The sequence below is a fragment of the Castanea sativa genome, chromosome 1 (genome assembly GCF_040712315.1).
Source record: "Castanea sativa cultivar Marrone di Chiusa Pesio chromosome 1, ASM4071231v1".
NCBI classification, from domain to species: domain Eukaryota; kingdom Viridiplantae; phylum Streptophyta; class Magnoliopsida; order Fagales; family Fagaceae; genus Castanea; species Castanea sativa.
Genome location: NC_134013.1, coordinates 63,998,676 through 64,020,594, shown reverse-complemented (window position 1 = coordinate 64,020,594; position 21,919 = coordinate 63,998,676). Strand labels below are relative to the sequence as shown.

At 32.7% G+C, this 21,919-nt stretch overlaps 1 protein-coding gene across 1 annotated transcript; it reads left to right on the top strand.

Moving 5' to 3' along the window:
* The first annotated feature begins 8,557 nt into the window (after positions 1-8,557).
* LOC142606728 (beta-glucosidase 13-like) lies at positions 8,558-14,764 on the top strand. Its single transcript, XM_075778068.1, has 12 exons — positions 8,558-8,891; positions 8,983-9,093; positions 12,096-12,171; positions 12,263-12,340; positions 12,483-12,570; positions 12,679-12,898; positions 13,073-13,188; positions 13,292-13,512; positions 13,637-13,668; positions 13,767-13,872; positions 13,990-14,098; positions 14,271-14,764. Exons 1-12 carry the CDS (start codon positions 8,598-8,600, stop codon positions 14,437-14,439), a joined length of 1,620 nt encoding a protein of 539 aa, XP_075634183.1. The 5' UTR covers positions 8,558-8,597; the 3' UTR covers positions 14,440-14,764.
* The last annotated feature ends 7,155 nt before the right edge of the window (positions 14,765-21,919 follow it).

Below are 21,919 nucleotides of genomic sequence, written 5' to 3'. Positions count from 1 at the left end.
TATATATATATGTGTGTGTGTGTGTGTGTGTATGTATGTATGTATGTATAGGTTTATGTTTATGTAACCATTAGTATTTGAAGATTACCCATTCATGAATTATGAAGGCTTTAACAAGGGATGGACTTCTTGAATTCTACAGAAGTGGAAAACAATTTAATTAAGGGTTGTGTTAACGGATGCTTTTAGAGCAATTATTAATAAACTATAATAGGAAAGTTTTGACACCACTTTTATGAGAAATATAAAAAGTTGTCAACAATATTTTTATATTTTATCATTCTCCCAACAAAATATTTCTAAAAATAGCTCCTAAACCAATGCCCTTAAAACATTGGTTAACATTCCCCTTTAATTAAAGGGTCCTTTGACTTTATTGCTATCAATTACAATACTTCCAAATACGTGTTTTCCAAACCATTTGATAAAGATGATACCTATACTAGTATAAGTCAATGCCAATATGCTGAGCTGAAAGGTAAACTTTGCGGTTTCCTTTGCAAAACAACTTAATTTAGCTTGTAATTGAATTTGGCATAGATATGATTTTGATAGTTAGTATTATCTAATTCATCTTTCATGCTTGTTGCATTTTTCGTAGTTGATAGAAATGGGAAACCCAATGGTGATCTGGTAAGATTGTTTTGTTTAAAATTGTTTACTCATTAAATTAAACTCAATGACTTGAAGACATCTAAGAACATGTTATTTCATTGTTAAACTACACATCATCAGGTGGCAGTGAAATTTATGTATATCCACAAAAGAGTTAAGGGATGCATTGATTTATATGAAGCAAGAATACGACAATCCAAAATTCTATATTATTGAAAATGGTTAATAATTAACTTAAAACAGTTCCTTAATTTTTTTCCGTAAAAAAAATAAATAAATAAAACTCGCTACAAAATACTATTTTTATCTTGATATATAATCAAGTTATATATGCTTTAAAACAGGATATCCATAGAAACAAGATGATATTATCCTTGTAGAATCTGCATTGGACGATAATGCGTGCATGCAACATATTCTTAGCCTTCTTTTTGCTATTTCACAAGCCATGAAGTAAGTTCAAAATGCTAAGTGCTAACAACTATCTTTCGATGATAGCAATATATTATGCATAAATAGGACCATTAAACAAGTTTGTTCCAAAAAACAAAGTCATCATAAAGATTATTTGTTGTTTGAGTACAGGAAGGGGGTAAAGTAAAACGTAAATGGATTCTTCATGTGGGCTTTAATGGACTGCATGGAAATGGGGTAGGCTACAATGTGAGATTTGGGCTTACTTACACAGATTACCTTAATAACTTGAGCAGAATCCCCAAGAAGTCTGCAAAATGGCTCTAGTCCTTTGTGAAACGTTAAACTTAAGATATGTCAACCCAGACATCATATGCAGACCAATTTGCTTGTGTGACATGCAATTAGTTCCAACTTTCTTAATTATCAGAATAAATTTGAACCTTTTCGCTTTGGAGTATTCCAAGCACTGTATGTTTCAGTTGATCTTTTGTAATTCTCTTTATTATAATAATAAATATAGATTCGCTCTCGTTGGCCATCTTCGATCAAATCCTCATTGTATTTTATCCTTTACTATTAGCTTGAAATGACACTGAATTGAATATATGAATAATCGAATTGTCAGCTCACAGATGTGATTGTGTTTGTGAGCCTGTGTCAAATATTAAAAATTATTTTTATTGTAACTTGTGAGTAAAGCCATATTATATATAGAGGGGTGGGGCCGGTAAAGAATATAAAATACTAGTTTTATTAGTTTGACAGTTTGATAGATTAGTGTGTATCGGTTTGACAGTTTGATAAATAGCGTTTATTTGTTTTGACCGTTTGTTGGAACATGCACGACAGACTAGGGCGCAATGATTCAGTAAAAAAAAAAATTGGCAAGGTAAAGAAAAGTGTGCTAGCAGTCCATTATAAAATGCATATAATGTCGGCACGGTCCGCGCTAGCCCCGATCCAGTGGGTTCAAATCCTGATTTGGCAAAAAAGAATATATAATATATAAAATACTTATTTTGTTTGACCTCTTAAAATAAAAATTTGAACATTCTTATCCTAATTTTTTTTAATCACAAGTAAAATAATCTTAAATATAATTCTCTTATTAATATTTTGACATTTTTAAACTAAAAAAAACTCATCAACAAGCCAATTTAATCTAAAATCTTAAAAATAAAAATTAGTTACTAAATTTGAAGTGCTTTTAATTTATTATTTGTTGAGTGGGGACTAGAGGCGTGGGACAAGCTAAGAGTGATTAAGTAATGATAAAAGTAAATGTAACACAACAAATATTTTCTTAGCATCTATTTGGGAACAATTTATCTAACTTTCTTCTTTAAGTACAAAATAAGTAAGAACTCACATGAGATTTACAAATATAGTACGACAAAAGATGAAGTAATAAGTTGTCTTATAATCAAAACTCAAACACACTTAATACAATTATAAAGAATAATAGTTGTCAAAGTTGAATTGAATTGTTAAATACAAGAATTGTAAAGAGTTAAAACAAACTAATAGATAGAAGAATTATGAGCAATAATAATTAAAGTTCACTTATCAATAATAATTAATATTTTTATTGAATTGGATGATTTTCAAAATTTCATCTTAGCAATAATAATTAGTATGTTCATTGTATTAAGAAACTATATGCCAAATGAACTAATAGTTTATTATTTTCTTGCTAGTACTATGGACAAATTTGTAATAAAGAAATATCATAAACCAAAAGATTCATTTTCTATCTAAGATTTATCTTCTTATTGGCCTCCTAGAAGAAAAAATCCTAGAGCCGCCACTAAATGTTGGTAGTGGGTATGTAAGGACATTTGCATCGACTCTTACAATTTTTTTTGTCTATTTTAGTATAAGAACATACATTTTCTATTTTACATATTTAATTATCAAAATTCTCCACATTAGATTATCTATTTTACACTACATTTCATTAAAATATCAATTTTTCTTTTTCTTTGTCTTTTTTAGTTGATTCTCTTTTTTCACTTACGACAATCATCACCACTCTCTTTCTTTATCTCGAGATACATAAAGAAAAAATAAATATAAAAAATGTAAAATGAGTAGTGTCAATATAAATTTACATAATTATTATAGCAAACGTTTAAATTTACACAATTATACACAATCTAATATAAATCATTTTTAGATAAAATTGTGTAAATGTTACGCATATTATGATCTAACAATGTTTATTGTACCGTGGGTGAGTAACAAAGAAATCTGGGGTCCGTTCCTAACAAGACTCACAACAAGGTAGCATATCTTTTTAAGCATTACATGTACGTAGCAGTGTACTGAGTACTGATCTTCCGAGTTACACTGATTCTATTCTAACTCACGGCATCAATTTGTGGGGGGTAAGATTTATAAAATAAACAAACGGGTCGTGGGCTTGATCAATTGGTACCAGTTTGTTTTTGTCATTAGGCCCCTAAGCCTACAAGTCAGCCTACACTACAGACATCCGAGGAACCGTCCGAGGATGAATGTCTCCTCGGATGGGCCCGGCGAACACCCTGGGACTTGCCAAGAAGATTAAAGGCAGAGTTCTGGAAAAACTATTAGGTAAGAAGGGGATCCAAGTACCCTCTAGAGGCAACCGCATGATAGAAATATCTGAGAAAAAGGCTGCTACCTCCACATTAAAGACCCTACACCTATCTCCTTGGCCGCATTAATGGAGAAATGACCCCTGAACAGTAGAATTCAACTTTCCTGCTATTATTTAAAGACTTCAAGATGGTGGTGGAGAAGGGGGCACCTAAGGATAAGATTTGTGTGACACGTGGATATAAGAGGGAAGAAGAAGAAGAATATTTAAGAAGAGGAGGGAGAAAAGAAAAAGGGGGATCGGTCAGTTAGCTAAAAAAGGAACTAAGAACTGTAATTTTTGGCATAAAAGAGAAGCAATATACAAATCGTCATCGGCTTACGTCCGAGGAGGTTCCCTTGTCATATTTGTTTATCATTTGTAAAGATTGTGGCATTCTAGCCTGCTTATCAAGTTTCCAATACCCCTAAACTAGATTTCAAATCCATACTCTACAAATTTTATTGTTTAAGGCTCATTGGGCCTGAGCCCACGTCTATCTTTGGGTCCAGGTGCAATTGTACACAATTATAACCAAAAATCAGACAACAATGAAGAGAGAGGGGGTATAAACTGAAGGTGACCTTTGATGATTCTGAGTCTGAGGTGAATTAGAGCATCCACAGCAGTGGAGCTAAAATTTTAGCAATTTAGCTCTACAAAAAGTTACTTTATCTATTTTACCTATACATTTTACAAAACATACTGCAGCAGTGGATCTATTTTAACTTTCAACACAATAAAATAATATAAACATCACAATAAAATAATATTTCTATTATAATAAAATAATACACCCCACAAAACAAAAAAACACCACAAACCGATCCACCACCACTACCAACCAACCAAGAACAGGTCGACAAAGAACAGGCGAAAAACAGGTCGGCGAAGAACAGGTCGGCGAAGAACAGGTCGGCGAAGACTGGTGAAGAACAGGTCGGCGAAGCAGAGAGTAGATGGGAAAAAAAAAAAAAAAAAAAAGAGAGACAGAAGGAAAAACGAAGAAATAAGAGAAGCAGGAGAGAGTGAGAAAAAGAAAGAAAGAGAAAATAGTTTTTAAATGAAAGAGAGAGAGAGAGAGAGAGAGAGAGAGAAATTTAATAAATTTTTTTTTTTTTTTTTTACGTTTGAGCTACAGTGCACATCTATCTTTAGATGTGCACTGTAGCTGGAAGCAAAAAAAATTTTGCTATAACTCCACTGCTGGAGCATCACTTTTTGTGTTTGAGAAGTTAAAAAATAGCAATATATCTATATACCAGCACTGTTGTGAGTGCTCTTTCTCATGAAACTTTAACCTTCACATATTTGCATTTTTCAGCAAAAAAGAGGCAGGGAGAGTGTAATAAGTTAGAATTTTAAAACGCAGAGACCAGTAGTTGTATTCGGATAGGGGAAATGGAGTTGGGTGGGGTAGATGACACTATAAATGTGTAATCATTAATTAATCAAGGAAAGAGTTCCACGTTTTTTGTAATTATAGCAAATTGTGCCACGTGATCCACCGATCAACCTATTATACATGAGCTAACAGTTAAAACTTTCAAATGGTACTACACCTTGATAAATAATAATTAAAAAAAGGCACCCAATCAATACTAGTATACTAGTATAGATAAATAATAATTGTTTTTAAAGGAATAATTACCCTATCATTTACTTATTTGTATATGCTTTGGTAATTAGTTATTATCTTATGGAAATTGTGTGTGTACGTGCGTGTGGAGTGAGCCAATAACTCTTAAAACGGTACGCAAAAACAAGTCAGTATTAAAATATTTCATTTCAATAGACAAATCAAAACAGAACACCAGAAACGGTATTCATAACATAAATTTTTAGTAACTTTTTATGTTAAATGTGTTATAAAAAGCTAAAAACTAGTTTGTTTCTATATATATATAGCTAGATTATTTGCGCGCGCACACACACACACACAAACAAAAACAAAAAAAAAAGACAAAAGACAAAAGACAAAAGGCAAAAAACAAAAAACAAAACTTATTTTAACAATTCTAGCCCAAACACACACAATTTCTTCTAATCCAAGCTTTCATCTTTTTTGAACTCTAGTGTCCCGGTTGAAAATACCAGAAGATATCAATTAATTAAGTTACAAGACTCTTAACTTCATTGTAAAAAAGTTAGTATTATACTTTTACTTGTAATTCCTATGAAAATAGTCCATATTCTCATGGTTCTAGCATCGTCATTGAACGAATTGCACTATAGAAAATGAGCATAAAGAAATGCAACTTAGGAAATGGAAATTAATGTGGTACTCTGAACTAATTAAAACAATCTGCCTAATACACAAAAATAATATTTAATTTCATATGAATTTAGGGAGTCTTTGGTTGAGTTGAAAACAAAGTGAATAAAAATGGAGGAAAGAAAATAAATAATGTGTATTTAGTTAGAAGGAAAAAAAGAGCAGAAAAATAGTGGAGCCCGACAATTTTTTTCTCTGACCACACCAAAATTAAATCACCCCATTTCCGAATGAATACACAAGTGAAAATGCCCTGCAACAGTTGTCTAGGCTAAGTGTGCTTTTATACTCTGCTTCGTTTGACTTTTTTTTTAAGGGTTTAGATAATGTGTGCCTAATTAAAGACACATATTAAACTATTTATTTTTAAAAATATTTTATGAGGAATTGAAAAAACTATACAACTTTTTCAATTCTCGATAAAACTTTTTTCAAAAATAGTATACTATTGTGTGCCCTTAGAGTACACATTAGTAAAATCCTTTTTTTAATAATATTTTTTTGGCTCTTCATATATTCATTCGGTTTCTTTTTTTCACTTGTGCTTATCTTCATTTTCTTTTCTTTTCCTTTTTCTTTTGTGCTTGTCCTCTCTTTTCTCAAACAGTTAGCTGGTTTTTCTTTCTTTTTTTTACAAATAAATTTTGGGTTCTTGAACTTTCTATCCTTTTTATTAAAAAAATATATATATAGATGAAGTACTATTCATATACTTTTTGTTTTATTTAACAGAGACATAACTCTAAATTTATACCAATTTCATTTTCTATCATCTCATTTTTCTTCTTAACCAAATAAATAAATTGTTCATCTCTTCACTTTCTCATCCTTTCAACCAAGCACATATAATAGAAAACTAAATATTTTTCATCCTCTCATTTTTCTATCCCTTCCTCTTTTTTCTATTGTTCTAATTTTTCACCATTCCAACCAAATAAACCCTACTCCCAGTAAAGATTTTCCCACAACAGAGCTTTTATCAACTATGTACCAGGGGACAATACATTAAATTTTGTCAAATAAAGTAAGATATTAGCACTATAAACATAATCAACACCACACACTCTTAGTACAGTGGTCATTCCACAAGTACAAAATTCTTGTGAGGTGGGAGGCAAGAGCCAAAATTTAAGTTTTAAATTCACTAAAATTTTAACAATTTTTTTCCATTAATTTGAAATGAAACAGGATGAGTTGCTGAATTGGTACCTCATGAGCACCACTCTAATGTGTGACACTGTGAGCCGTGCCTACTTTGTTATATTTGTATTTTATATATGTGAATTAGCATATTATATATCCTCCATGTATTGCTTGAGCAAGTAAAGAGCTTTTTGACGGGGCCATGCTTTCTCGGCTCGTAACTTCTCACAAATCATTTCCTTCCAGTATGACTTCATGCACAACCACCACAGTTCATAGTTGAAATTGTTGAGCTGTCTTGAGAATGCATGTGAAACCTGAGTTGCCGGCATTTTCTCCTTTCATTAGATCCTCTGGAAGAAACCTGCACTGATACTGATACCAATTGTTGAGATCGATTTCTCTCCGCAAAAATTGTCAAAATAATAAATTTGACAATCGAGAAAAGTATTTTATCAAATACTCTCTATAATAAATATCATCACGCTTAAGCATAACACAAAAAAAGAATTTTTCAATAAAAAAATAGTTATTAATACTAAAAATATTACAAATACTTCGTGATACACAGCACTCTTCACTATTTCACTTTTATTTTTTATTGGCTTACACTTGCATTTGCCTACTCTTATATGCAATACACTTTTGAAAACAGTTTATTTTTAGTTTTGTGCTAAAAATATTGTAAATAAAAGCTGTAAACTAAATTTTTTTTTTTAAGTTTTTTTTTAAAAAATTAGTGTAGCAAAAAAAAATAAGGGTAGAATGGACCTACAATAAACAAAAAAGTAAGCAAAAATCTAGTGGATAAGACCTGCAAAGCAGTGATTTCTGACAAAAACAAGCCAAGGACCCACAGTATTGGTAAAATTAAGCCAACTAAAAGTCATTACCAAACGAAAAAAACTTAAAAGGAAAAAACAGGTAACATGCAGGCAACAAATATAACACGTGAGTTAGATACGAAGATGGTTGTTGATCTTGTGGAGAAGGAGGATGGGAACCCGAATGGTATCGATGTTATTATGAGCCCCTCGAATGTTGCTTTACTTCTTAGTTTAGATTCTGTCAGTACCTTGTATGATCGTCATGTTAACTCCTTTTTGGAGTTAGGTTAGTTGTTAATGTTATTCTCCTTTCTACCAACAAAATTAAAAAAAAAAAAATGCATGGTACTAGTTGACACTTTCGGTGTAATGTTAACCTTTTCTTTTCTTTTCTTTTCTTTTTATTTTGAAAGGTTAACCTTTTCCATTTTGGTTTGCCATGAAATGAACAAATGGGATAATTTTTCAACCATACACGTGTTAACTGACTTTATTTTTTATATATAATGAACAAGGGTTATAACCTCTTCTAATATATATATTTTTAACGCCCTAATTTATGACCACACCAAAGTTCTCAATCAAATTTCCCATACTCTTTCATCACGTCAAATCTATAAATAGCCCCTAGCTATAGATCCCTAAGCACCAAATTCCTCTCTCTCTCTCTCTCTAGATCTCTCTCTATCTCTCTCTCAACATGGCATTTAACCTTGCATTGCCAATGAGGCCATCGATGGCTGGTTTGGGTTCTTTAAAGAAATCAGAAACTACCATTTTTGGAGCAAGTCGGAGAGTCCCATCTCTGAGAAATGAGAATAAGAGTTTGAGGCTTACCATTAGATGTTGGAAAGGTTCTGTTCCACCAACTTCAGTTACTGATAAAACTACCAGCACAGACGACACCCAGGATACAACAACTACAACCAAAAAAATAGCAAGAAAAGACTTCCCTACTGAGTTCAAGTTTGGTTGCTCCACTTCTGCTTTTCAGGTCTCTCTCTCTCTCTTATAAACACACATACATTCATTTATATAGAATACGTGCTTTGCATATATAACTGACATGTAATGAAATGGTACAGACAGAAGGAAAAGGTGATGAAGGAGGGAGAGGACCAGCGACCTGGGATAGTTATATCCAAGATGGTGATGGAATCACAGACTATGCAGTCAATTCATACAATCTTTACAAAGTATATATGAATATTGCTACATTGTTCTAAACAAATGATATAAAACCATTTCTACAAAAGATTTTTTATTTTTTAAACGGTATTTCTACTCGGGATGGAAGTACAGAAAGCAATATATAAAGCACACAACTCGTGTGCATATATAGTACACAACTCGTGTGCATAACTGCATATCAGCATATATAGTTCAAAAGTTTGACCTCATTTCTAGGAAATTGTTGGGTACTCTGATAGCATTGTTCAGCACATTTCTTTTAGACGTCACCGCTCGTTGGAGAGTAGTGTACCCAATAAAGTTCTCTCATTTCTAGAAAGTTATTGAATACTCGATAGCATTGTTCATCACATTTCTTTTTCATATCACTGCTCATGATGCGTTGTTCATCACATTTCTTTTACATATCACTGCTCATTGATCTCGAGTGCCCAAAAAAAATTTTTGGGTTGAGATAATGGGTGATCACAGATTATACATTAATCATCTATTTTAAAAAATTTTGTATGAGGAATTAAAAAGCTGTTAAAACAGTCCATTATTTTTATATTTTTTCTTAAAAATGTTTTTAAGACAATCTATTAATATATACTCTAAAAACATACATTAATAAAACCTAATTTTTTAAACCGACCAAATAAAATTGTGAATATATCATTTATCCTTAGAAAAGGATATTAATTTTTTTACCTTTTAAAAATACAAGAATGATAGTGTGTCACTCAATGAAAAAAAAAAATATATATATATATATATATATATATTTATATAATCTTTATTTAAATGGGTCTATTACATAATTCAAATTGATATTATAAATGTAATAGTGTATTTAATTAATATCACATTATTACCTGAATAGATCTAAATTCTCACCTGAATAGATCTAAATTCTCCACTGCTTGTTTGACTCAAGAAGACAAGAACACGCAGACAAAAATCCTAGCAACCCCGGTTCATCTAATCAACAACAAACCATGATGACCAAGCTGGCAGGAACAACACATGATGACCGACCTTCGATTTGTAGCTCGCATGGACTAATCATCTACACTAGTTTGGTTCCTATGTTTATTTTGTGTAACCAATAAAAATCTCACCCATAAAAAAATCCCACATCTTCCCGAAAAACAAACAGTCCTCTCTCTTTCACAGGGCTCACAGTTGAGCCACTCCAAATCTCGTCTCCTCCGTCTACAACCTTACAACTTCAAACCCAGCCAGTCAACAATCCCAACCACAGTAGCAAAACACTTTAATCAAATCCCCAAAACATCAAGTACCTGGGACTCAATTTAAAGAAGAAACGAGTGGGTTAATGGGTCTGTGGGTTGTGGCCTTGGAGGGTGAGCTTGGCTTTGGAGGGTTGTTTTAAAATTTTAATTTAAAGTGCATTTTAAAATATTAAACATGTCTTTTACTCTCTTTTTTTTTTTTTTATAAAAGAGAGATTTGTTGTTGCAAGTATTTTAGTACTTGATAAATTTTGCATTTTTATTCTAACCTTATCAGTTATGTTTTTACTAATTATGGTTAAACTTTTATAAAGAGATTCTTCTAAAAATTTAAAATATTTTGTTTCTAATATAAATGGGAGCAGTTGAGTGTTAATTAATTTCTTCAAACCTCAATGAAGTGTTTTTTTTCTTTAAAATTAGCATAGAGTGTCATTCCCCCAAACCTCAAATGAGGGGTTATAATTACCCTAAATGTTTTTATAACATTAGCATTTTTATCTTTATTTCTCTTTTTTTATTTATATTTTTTATGTTTTGGAAGGAGAAAGACATAAAAGAGATCATGAATTTCAAATTCGGAAAATATTCTTATGCATTGGAAGGATTGTTGATCTGCTTTATATCAATAATAAAGCTTTATAAATAATAATAATAACAATAATAATAATAAATGTAGGGGGAAATTGTCTCTTTTTTTCCCTTCTTAGTGGATGAAGTTTTTGTAGCAACCTAAATTCATAAAGGAAAACTAGCTTCATTACACACGCTTCGCACATGCGATAAGACTTTTTTTTAGTGGTCTTATTTTGTAGCAAAAAGAATCTGTGTTTTTATTTTATATATATATATATAATTTTTATTTTGAGAATTTAATTTATAAATAGATAAAGAAATTTGAAAATATACAAGAGAATGACCCTATTTTTTAGGCAATGTTTTAGTGGGATTTAGAATTACATTTTTACCGAATTGTCATTTAGTTTGTCTCTACTTAAATATAGGGGTGTAGGGGCAGTTTTAAACTAAAAAAATTAGGAATCCAAACAATGGAAGCCCCTTAAATAATGGCATAGATATTAAAGATACTACAAATTTTACTACTTAACTTTTATATACTGATATGATAATAAATGTGATTGGTGGTTTTCAACAACATTATAAATGAATATTAAAAATCTTAATAAAAAGAAATTAATGTTTGAGTTATATTTTTCTGATTGATATAACATTAGTTTGTGAAAATTGTACAGTAAAATTTGTAATATTTTTAGCATTATTTTTTGGAAAATAAATTTGTAACACAACAATACATCAAAAGGAATTTAAAAAAGGGTTAAAATATTATTTTTATACCTAAAATTTGCATGAATTTCGATATTCATCCCAAAACCTTAAAAAACGTTCCTTTGCTTCTCTAAATTGTTAATAAGGTTACACCTTCTGGTCTTAAAACTTTAAAAAAAAAAAAAATCTTATTTCATTCCTAAATTGTTGAAAGAAAATTTTTTTGTTCTTATATTTTTGCGGTCAAGCTAATTAAAAAATAATAATAATCTTAAAAGAAAGTTTAATGTTTTCAATAGTTTAAGAATTGAAAATTAACTTTTTAAGGTTTATGGATAAAATACGAACTTCATGCAAACGGTCAATATTTTCACCAAATAAATACAACTTCTTTCTTGTCACTAGCTAATTTGTAACTAAAAAAATAAAAATAAAAAGATAGTGCTTTTCTCTTTCTTTCTTTTTCTAACGGGCTCACAACACAGGATGATGTGCAAGCGCTAGTAGATATGGGGGCAGACACTTACAGATTCTCCATTTCCTGGTCAAGAATTCTGCCGGGTATTTTCTTCTTCTAAACAACCCAACCTCAAACAAGCCAACTATTTCGGAAAATATGAAATTTATGTACTTTCTCATGATCAACTTGCAGATGGGACCGTAGCTGGTGGAATAAACCAAGAGGGAATCAATTTCTACAACAATCTTATTAATGAACTAATAAAAAATGGTATGAACCAATTTAATTACTTTTCAACCCTACTTTTGCTTATATTTCATAATGAAAGGACAAGTTTTTGTTCCTAAATTTTCAAACTAGTTTACTTTTCAAGTGTTCAAAAAATGAACTAGATTCTGAATTTCCCATGCAGGGATAACCCCATTTGTGACACTGTTCCACTTCGATTTACCTCAAGCACTGGGAGACAAATACAATGGCTTCTGGAGCAGCCAGATTGTGTAGGTTCAAGTTCTTCCAGTATTCGATGTCTTATTTTAATCACTATAACTATCAAAGTTTCCTGAGATATTAATCAATGTAGTTGGTTGCCACCTTACTATTGATAGGGATGATTTTAAAGCCTATGCCAATGTTTGTTTCCAATATTTTGGTGACCGAGTGAAGCACTGGACTACTATCAATGAGCCACAAGTCTGGGCGCCGTACGGTTATACAGTCGATACGACCAACCCACTCCAAAATGCTGTAACAGATCCATTCCTTTGTGCCCATCACATTATATTAGCCCATGCCACAGCTGTAAAACTCTACAGAGACACATACCAGGTGAAATCTAATTAAATCATCATCTTCTTTTCTTTTCTTTTTTCGTTTTGCAGCATTTTCCACTAGGCCAATCATAAGCCGACACCCATTTTGCTTTAGAATAACTAGTTTTGCATTTTTATTTCTATACAACATTATTTATATAATTTAGGTTTTTTTTTTTCTTGTTAATAGTCAGCCCAAGCGGGAGAAATCGGCATTTCGCTAGTGACAGAATGGTTTTTGCCTGGTTCAGATTCAATTCAGGATCAAGATGCAGCCCGGAGAGCATTTGACTTCTTGGTTGGATGGTTAGAAAATTTGTCATTGTCAATAAAACACATACATAATCAAATCCTGTTGACTAAAAAATTATGTCTAATTTCTTTTTCTTTTTTTCTATTGTATGTACAGGTTTTTGGAACCATTAGTGTTTGGAGATTACCCATTTATCATGAAGGCTTTGGTAGGGGATGGACTTCCAGAATTCACAGATGACGAGAAGACTTTAATTAAAGGATCCTTCGACTTTATTGGTATCAATTATTATACATCCAGATACGCAACTGCCGTAGCATTTGATAAAGATACAACCTATACTGTCTATTCTGACTATCAGTATGCTACAGTCTCAGGTAAATTTTTGTGGTTTCATTTGCAAAATAGCTTAATTTAGCATGCAATTGTATTTAGCCCAAATTTGGTTTTGATAGTTAGGAATATCTAATCCATCTTTCCTGTTTGTTGCATTTGTCACAGTTGAGAAAGATGGGGTACTCATTGGTGCACCGGTAAGACTATTTTGTTTTAAATCTATCATTTACACATTAATTAAACCCAATGACTTTAAGACATCGACTAAGAACATGATATTTCATTGTTAATCCAGACACCAGGCAGCACTGAAATTTATATCTATCCACAAGGGTTAACCGATGCATTGGTTTATATTTCGAATGCATACAGCAATCCTAAGTTCTTTGTTACTGAGAATGGTTAGTAATTTAATTAAAATAGTTCCTCTTTTTCAAATTCATCAAGCAAAAAAAGACATCACAAAATCTTTTTCTTTTTCTTTTTATCTTGATATGATTTTATATGCCTTGGAACAGGATATCCGGAGAAACGAGATGATTCTATTGCAGTAGAGACTTCATTACAAGATGATGTTCGGATTCAGCATATTCTTCAACATCTTTTTGCCATTTCAGTGGCCATGAAGTATGCTCTTGAGTGCTACCTACTAATTTTGTTCCGCTTTATAATCCGCCAATCACAACTAATTAATTGTCACATATTCTTTTGATGGCACCAATATTATGCATAAATAAGACCACAAAAAAGCTTGTCCCAACAAACAAAGTCATAAAGATTGTTTGTTGTTTGAGTGCAGGCAGGGAGCAAACGTAAATGGATACTTCATGTGGGCTTTAATGGACTGCTTGGAAATGGGGTCAGGCTACACAGTGCGGTACGGGCTTGCTTACACTGATTACCTCAACAACTTGGAGAGAATCCTCAAGAAGTCTGCGAAATGGCTCAAGGTCTTCTTGGCTAGCTAATTAGCCGATATATCATACATATGCAGAGTTGCAGACCAATGTGACAATTAGTTCCAACTTTCTTAGTAGAATAAATTTGAACCTAATCGCTTTTGGAGTATTCCAAGCACCATGGTTTGAGATGCGGCTAAAACAGAGACTAGTTCTCTTTCAATTTATGTTTTGTAATAATGTGGATTCAGTCTCATTGGTCATCTTCTTCATTGCGTATTGTACTTAGTATTGTACTTCCACTTGCAATTCCTGAACAGCGATGAAAATAATCCATGCTTCTTCTTGGTTCTGGCATGGTCATTGTGTTAGAATTATGTGCCCTCAAAAGTAATATTATGCATTTTATTTGATAATAAATTATATTTTCACGTACATAATGGGCATTTTTCATTGAATAAATTACATATTTAGTCCCTAACTTATTCGTTATATGTCAATTTGGTTCTTAAGCTTTTAAATGTGTCAATTTAGTCCTTAACATTTTGATAATGTGTTAAAATGATTCTCACCATTAAATAATGGATGAAAAATACTAACATGGCTAACCGCTCAAATAAAGTATTGTTTTTATGCTACCTAAGATGCCACTTGGACTGTTAACTCAGCAACTTAAATCCTAATTAATCTAATATTTGTCGGGCAATCCAGTTAAGCCCCTCTCCCAGTCATCACCGGTGTTGTCCTTTTCTCTCACATTCCATCTCTTCCCGATTTGCCCCTGGAAAATTCTATGAAAGTAGCATATTAGGGCGTGGTGGGTTGTTGAAGAATGTTGTGCAAATTGGTAGTGCTATCAAAGAAGGAAAAGAAGGGAGTAATTTAATTTTATCTTAATATGTATGATCTCACACCCATGATTTGCTATGCATATTGGCTCCGCCTTGGGATTTTAGTGACATTCCAATTGTTCCAATTCAGATATGTGGGAATGCTTTGTGTAGAATCGACGTTTAAATTTTCGAAATTCTTTTTTGGGTCAATTTTTGGGTGAATTTGTTATGAAAATTTTCTTAAATGGGTTGATTATGATTTTTGGGATATGGAAATTGAGTTGTTTATTGTTGAAGCAAAATGGTTATGGAATGTTAGATTGTTTCGTTGTTTGGGTATTGAGAAAAAGAAAAAAAATTACTAAACTCATATTTATTTAATTTTCGGCTTAATTGGGGTTGAGTTTCTCAATAGTCTAAGAAAGAAGAACATTCTAAGAGAAACTTGTTTCATTCACCGGCGAAGTTAGAGATGCCATGAGCGCAGAAGACAACACCGGTGACGATTAGAGAGGGACTTAAATTTCACCTAACTGGGTGGTTGATCAAATATTATAGATAAGTTGGGATTTTAGTTGTTGAGTTGGTAGTCCATGGCATCTTAGATAGCATAAAAATAATATTTTGTTTGAGCTGTTAGCCACGTTAATATTTTTCATTCTAAATTAACACATTTAAAAGCTCAAGGACTAAATTAATATATAAAATAAAGGTTAAGGATCAAATATATAGTTTACTCTTGTTTAAATGTGGCATGTGATGTCATCTCAGTAGAAAAATCATGTTGATGGTTAAAGAAACCAAAGACATGAAGTAATGATTTTTCATAGATTATTAAATTGTTTTAGGGTACGGATATTAATTGAACATCACCATTGGAGCTTACAATATTGTGCTAATATACATATACATACATACATATACATATATATAATGTGTATGTATGTATGTAACGGCAAAAAAGTAGTTAATCAATTTGTGGAAATAAATGAAAATTTTATTGTTTTCTATCACAATAAATTCGTTTAGAGATGGGAAGTCGAATCTAATTATGATATCCAATGCGCAAATAAAGAAGGTTTACGTCATAAAATTGAATAAGAAATGATGCTTCTTCCATTAATTCACAGCTTAAGAACTGGTTAAAAAAAAATACAAGTGTTGGTTCTCGAGTCTAGTCCGAGGTTGGAGTTACAGATGGATAGATTCTTTTCTTTCTTTTTCTTGTCTCTCCCTGCGTCTCTAGATCTTCCTCTTGCTTTTATATCCAGCTACAACTTATTTGAATCTTACACTTAAAGAGCTGAGATTGCACTTCTAGAACTCTTGTCCTATCCAGAACATACTAGCAAGCTTTACCCTATACTCTTAGCTATGCCACCACTATTCATGGTCACTTCCTCATTAATGCGGCCAGAGGAGTGGTTGTCTTGTATTTAATGCGGAGGGGATGGCTTCTATACCCTTCTTTTTTCATCATTCTCGTATTCTGTGCCAAATCTACTTTTTTTCCTTTTTGATGTTTTAACTTTATGCGCTTCACATAACTAGTGCTCATTCTCGAGGTCCGAGGTGCGTCCTCGGAAATAACCTTAATTGCTCATTTGAATTATATATATATATATAGTGAAGTGAGCTTACTAGAGCTTACGCTTTGGTTGTACGGACGAAGTTGCAAGAACTACCATAAGAGTCTAAAAATGAAGCAAAGTGAAGACTCTAGGATTAATGAAGAGAAATTTTTTTTTTTTATTTAAATCTGAAAGTAGAAGCAAAAGTGAGAGAGAAGATATTTCGTTACAGAAAGTCCAAAAGAGAGAGAAAGTGGAGGAGAAATATGCGAGGTGATACTGATATTTAAGGAAAAATGGACAAAGAGAGAGAAAGAGATATTTGGAGTATTTGGAGGGAGAAGAAGAAAAACAAAATCTGAGATTGAAGAAGAAGAGAAGGAGAGGATGGGTTTTGAAAGGAAGGGGTTGAATTGATTTGAGGTAGCAACTTTAAGCAGAGAAGGGGGTGTAATGTATCAAATAAATACATTGAACTAGATCTGATCAAGAACACCTTATGGCATGATCATTGTTAGTTAAAAGGTTATTCTATTAGAATTTTTCAATTGCTCTCAAACATAAGAGGTTTGTGTATATTTATTTATTATGCACATAGCTTTGGTGATGTCAACTGGTAATGCTCTTTTAAAGGCTATACAGTATATACAGATACATTGGGTTATGTCTGCAATGAATAAAATAGGTAAATACTCAATAATAAATCTATCAGTCTCTAAAGAAGATAATATATTCAGTTGATTTTCATATTGGGGCTGGACTCAAAACAAAACCGGCCGATGACTTTTTTTCCAAAAGTGTTTTTCATATATATAATATTTGTATATGTATTTAAAGAGTTTTTCAAAAGTATTTTGAAGTCCAATAGAAACTATGAAATTAAGATATTAAGGGTTACATAAGCTAGGAACATGATAGTTATATTAATACAGTCCTAGTGGCTTATGGGAATACAGTGTGGTGGAAGGACAAATATTATATAAAATTTTAAGTAATGGGACCTCATATGTAATTCTTTAATCTCTAGGGGTCAATTGCAATGTGTTGATAGACATTATTGCAAATGTAGAAGTTCAAATATTTTCTTGGTATATTTGAGAAAATTAAGGAAAAATTTTGAAAGAGTTTCAAGCTAAGTCAATAACATTCAAAAAGCTATTAATTGATCCTACGGCTGAAGATTAAGATCTTTAAGGATCCCACATCATATCTCTCTTGGATTTTACAAAAGTCTTAGTTTTAATTTTCACATAAGGAGTTTGCCATTAAAACTACTAAATGATACTGTAGTCATCTGATAACCCAAAGAGAGAGAGAGAGAGAGAGAGAGAGAGACGTGAATACCTTGGGAGGCAAAACGCTAGAGTTGCTAAGAAAAGTACGCAATTTTATTCTATTTAATCCATGGTTGTGTGGTACAACAAACTTTAAATGAAAATATAAATTTTTATTTTACATTGCCTCCGCAAAACTATCACATCAAACACAAGATCAAAATTCAATTGCACCGCAAGAGAAAATGAGCATAAAAAACGCTAATGTGGCGTTTGGTACGGGGTAATGTTTTAGAATTTCCAGGAATGTTTAAAGATTCTCGTGTTTGATTGCATATCACGTCAGAAAATCAGATGCTAGGGGAATCTAGATCCCCCCTTCAAACCCCTCTCAGTAGGAATGTGGATTCCATTTAAAATAGATGGATATCTAGATTCCCAAGCTTAAAGGAAATTGTATTTTTTTTATAAATTGACAATTTTAACCATTTTCCTTATCATTTAAGCAATTAAGATAAAATGTAAAACAAATCATCAATATTTTTTCCCTTGTATTTATCTTTTCCCGCCAAAATAAGATAAACAAGATAGACAACTCTGTTGATATATTTTTTAACAAAGTTCTATTTAGATTTCACATGTGGAAAAAAAAATTGAAGGGGACCCTCCATTAATGCCAGATATTTATTTTTGCTGTTGTGTGTATGTTGCTCAACAAATAATTAATAGTTTATATTTTGTTTTTCATTATTTATTTAGAAGAATATTTTTTTTAAAGGACTTGATAGTTCACATTCAAATCTAAGGATAAAATTGAAAAAATAAATAATTCATTTAAGATTCCTAGGAATAAACCAAATATTATCATCTCACATTCCTAAGAATCTTAAGAGATTCCCAATGAAACCAAACATAGGAATAGCTATATTCCTAGGCATCCAGATTGCAAGGAATCATATTCCTAGGAATCTGGATGTCAATAGTAATGTGGATTCCCCCATACCAAACATCACATAAGTGAAAAATAGAAGTAAATGCACTACTCCAAATCAATAAAAGCAATCCACCGAATACAAATTAACATCTTCTTCACATGAAATTTTGAACTTATTATGTCATATTTTTGTACTAATTGGTTTGCTTTTATTGACGTGGAATATCATCTCACATGTACCGATTTCTCCCTCTTGGATTGGCTATGAATAAACAAAACTTTAAATTATACTTATCTCTAAGCACGCACATTGCACACATTCAAAGGCCCTTCTTTTTTCTTTTCTTTTTTGTAAAAGTTAATAATTTGTATATATTATGTAATTTGGAAAAAAAAAATTCAAAACAAATGATATATTTTAAAGATAAGCAGTAACTGTAATTTTTTTTTTTTTTTTGAACGTATGTTTGACAATGGTATAATGATATAGAGAAAAGTTTGGATAGAAAAAATAAGATGAACGTAAGGGTAAAAAAGGTTAAATTTTAAGAGTGTCGATGCTCATTTTAGGAAGCTCAGTAGGAAGAAGAAGCCCAACAACGTGGGCAGAAGAGAGTTAATAATTGGATAGGAAAGCCATTAAGCCCAAGCGGTAAGAATAATGGATCATAGGTCCATATAACAAACAAATGGGCCCCGAGAAAGAAAACGGGCCTAAAAAGGCCCGAAAAGATAAAAGTAGCAAACTCATGAGTAGTATGTGATGTAGAAAAGTAAAAATGAGTCACAGCAACCACAAAGGGCCCAAAGTAATGCAAGTAAAGAAAGTAAGGGGGCAATGGAGAATCCATAAGCCCCAAAGATGAAGGATAGAATAATTGGGCTAGGGAAGCCCAAGGTGTTAGTAAAAGCCCATGGGAAATGCAGAAGTAGAAAGGGTCAAGGATGCCCAAGGAAAGTAAATAGGCCAAAGATGCCCAAAAGGAAATAAATGGGACACAGGAGCCCATAGGTAATGTAGTAAAAGGCCCAATGAGCTCACTGGGTCATCAAAAAGAAATAAGCAGCATGCCCAAAAAGGCCCAACAATTTTGGGTCAAGTAACATCACGGCAGGAATAGCAGAATGATGCGGCAGGAAATGATAGCAGGACCGCAGGAAGAAGCAAAAGAGTGGCCTAAGGGAGGGAAAGCCCACAATCAAGCAAAGTCTAACTCCCTAAAAGGAGTTAGCCAATGGAGAATGAGAAAACAAGAAACAGGTCACGCCGTAAGAAGTCAAAGATGGACGACAGAATGTGTAGACGGGCCTTCAGCCTGCAGCAAACGCATGAGCAGCAGGCAGGTTTTGGACAAGCATGGAAGTGAAGCATGCGTAAGGCCTAGACACCACCAGCCTGTACCCAGCCAATACAGAAAGTGATGGGTCATGGGTCAGAGGTAAGAGGACATGGCCTGCCGGTGGGAAAGGGGAAAACCTATTTTGAGGTTCATGCTCAGTCTCTTTTGGGGGAAGTGTCCTGCTGGGATGACATACCACCCAAAAGAAATAAGGATGAGTTGGAACCACTTGGTGCATGCCATGAGGGATGGAGAGAGAGAGCACCCACGTCGTGGCAGGTAAAAATGTCACGGCAAGCAAACAAACAAACAAAATAGTCCTCTTCATCTAGTGATGCGAAGTGGATTGGCCAATACAGGTAAGTGGTGCTAGCTGGGCAACTGACCAATCAGTAATGGTCAGCAAGGACACCCACACCAGACAAAGGTGGTTAAAAGCTAAAATAGTAAAATTCAGCCACGGCAGGCATTATATAAAGGGCCCTTGCCGTGCACAGGGGGGAGGATGAACACAATAATAGTAACCTCTAAGGAGAGATTCACAACAACTAAGCAAACACTGAGACAGAAAACAAAAAGCAAAGAAAGGAAGAATTAGAGAGAACTAGAAAAACAAAAAGGGAGAGAATAGAATGGCAGGCATGCATCGAATAGATTGATTCCCTCTCTCACTCTAAAGCCCATTTTCTCTGCTAAAGGTAAAGGATTCCTCTGGGCACAAGTCATTTAGACCCATTCCCTCAAAGCATTTAATTTCTTCCTGGAGAGATTATTTGTATTGAGGAAATGGCTTCCTTCTTGACTTAGACACCATAACATAACTTGACGCGGCAAACTGACTTTTCTCTCTCATGATTCAATAAGCTTATTACAATCTCTTCCATATTTATTTTTGCTATTTCATAAAACGGGCACTCCTTGTAATGGCCCATTATTTACTTTTGTCTTAGTAGCGAACGTATCTCTTTTATTATCTTTATTATATCTGTCTGTCGTAATTGTCATAACAGCTCTGTGTCTATCATGAGCATATGACCAAAAATCTTGACAAACGGGGCATAGTTTGTGCACAAGCCGGACCAAGGTGGGTTGCAATTGGACCGATCTCAACTCCCTGATCCAGAACATTTTGGGCCTAGTATGGCAGGAGGCAGCCCAGCCCAATATTACAACAACAGCCCACCACAAAGAGTTTTCTTAGTTTTTTATTTTTCAAATGAGATATATATACACATATATATATATATATATATATATATGAGAAACTATTAAATATTTTAGAAATGTATGATTTTTTTTTTTTAAGTGGAAGCTAATACTATATATAATTTGAACATTTTCTTTACAAAAAAGTATAATTTCAAATCGTATAATTGTAATTGTAATTGTACCCATGCTTATGCACATGGTTACACACTAATAGAAGATAATGCACGAACATAGCATATTCTTAAGCATGATGCACGAATTCAGCATATACTTAAGCATCTTTTAGCTGTTTCAGAAGCCGTGAAATAAGTTCAAATTGCTACTATTATGCTTTTAACAACGACCTTTTAATGACACCATTATAATGCTTAAATAAGACCCTTGTAAG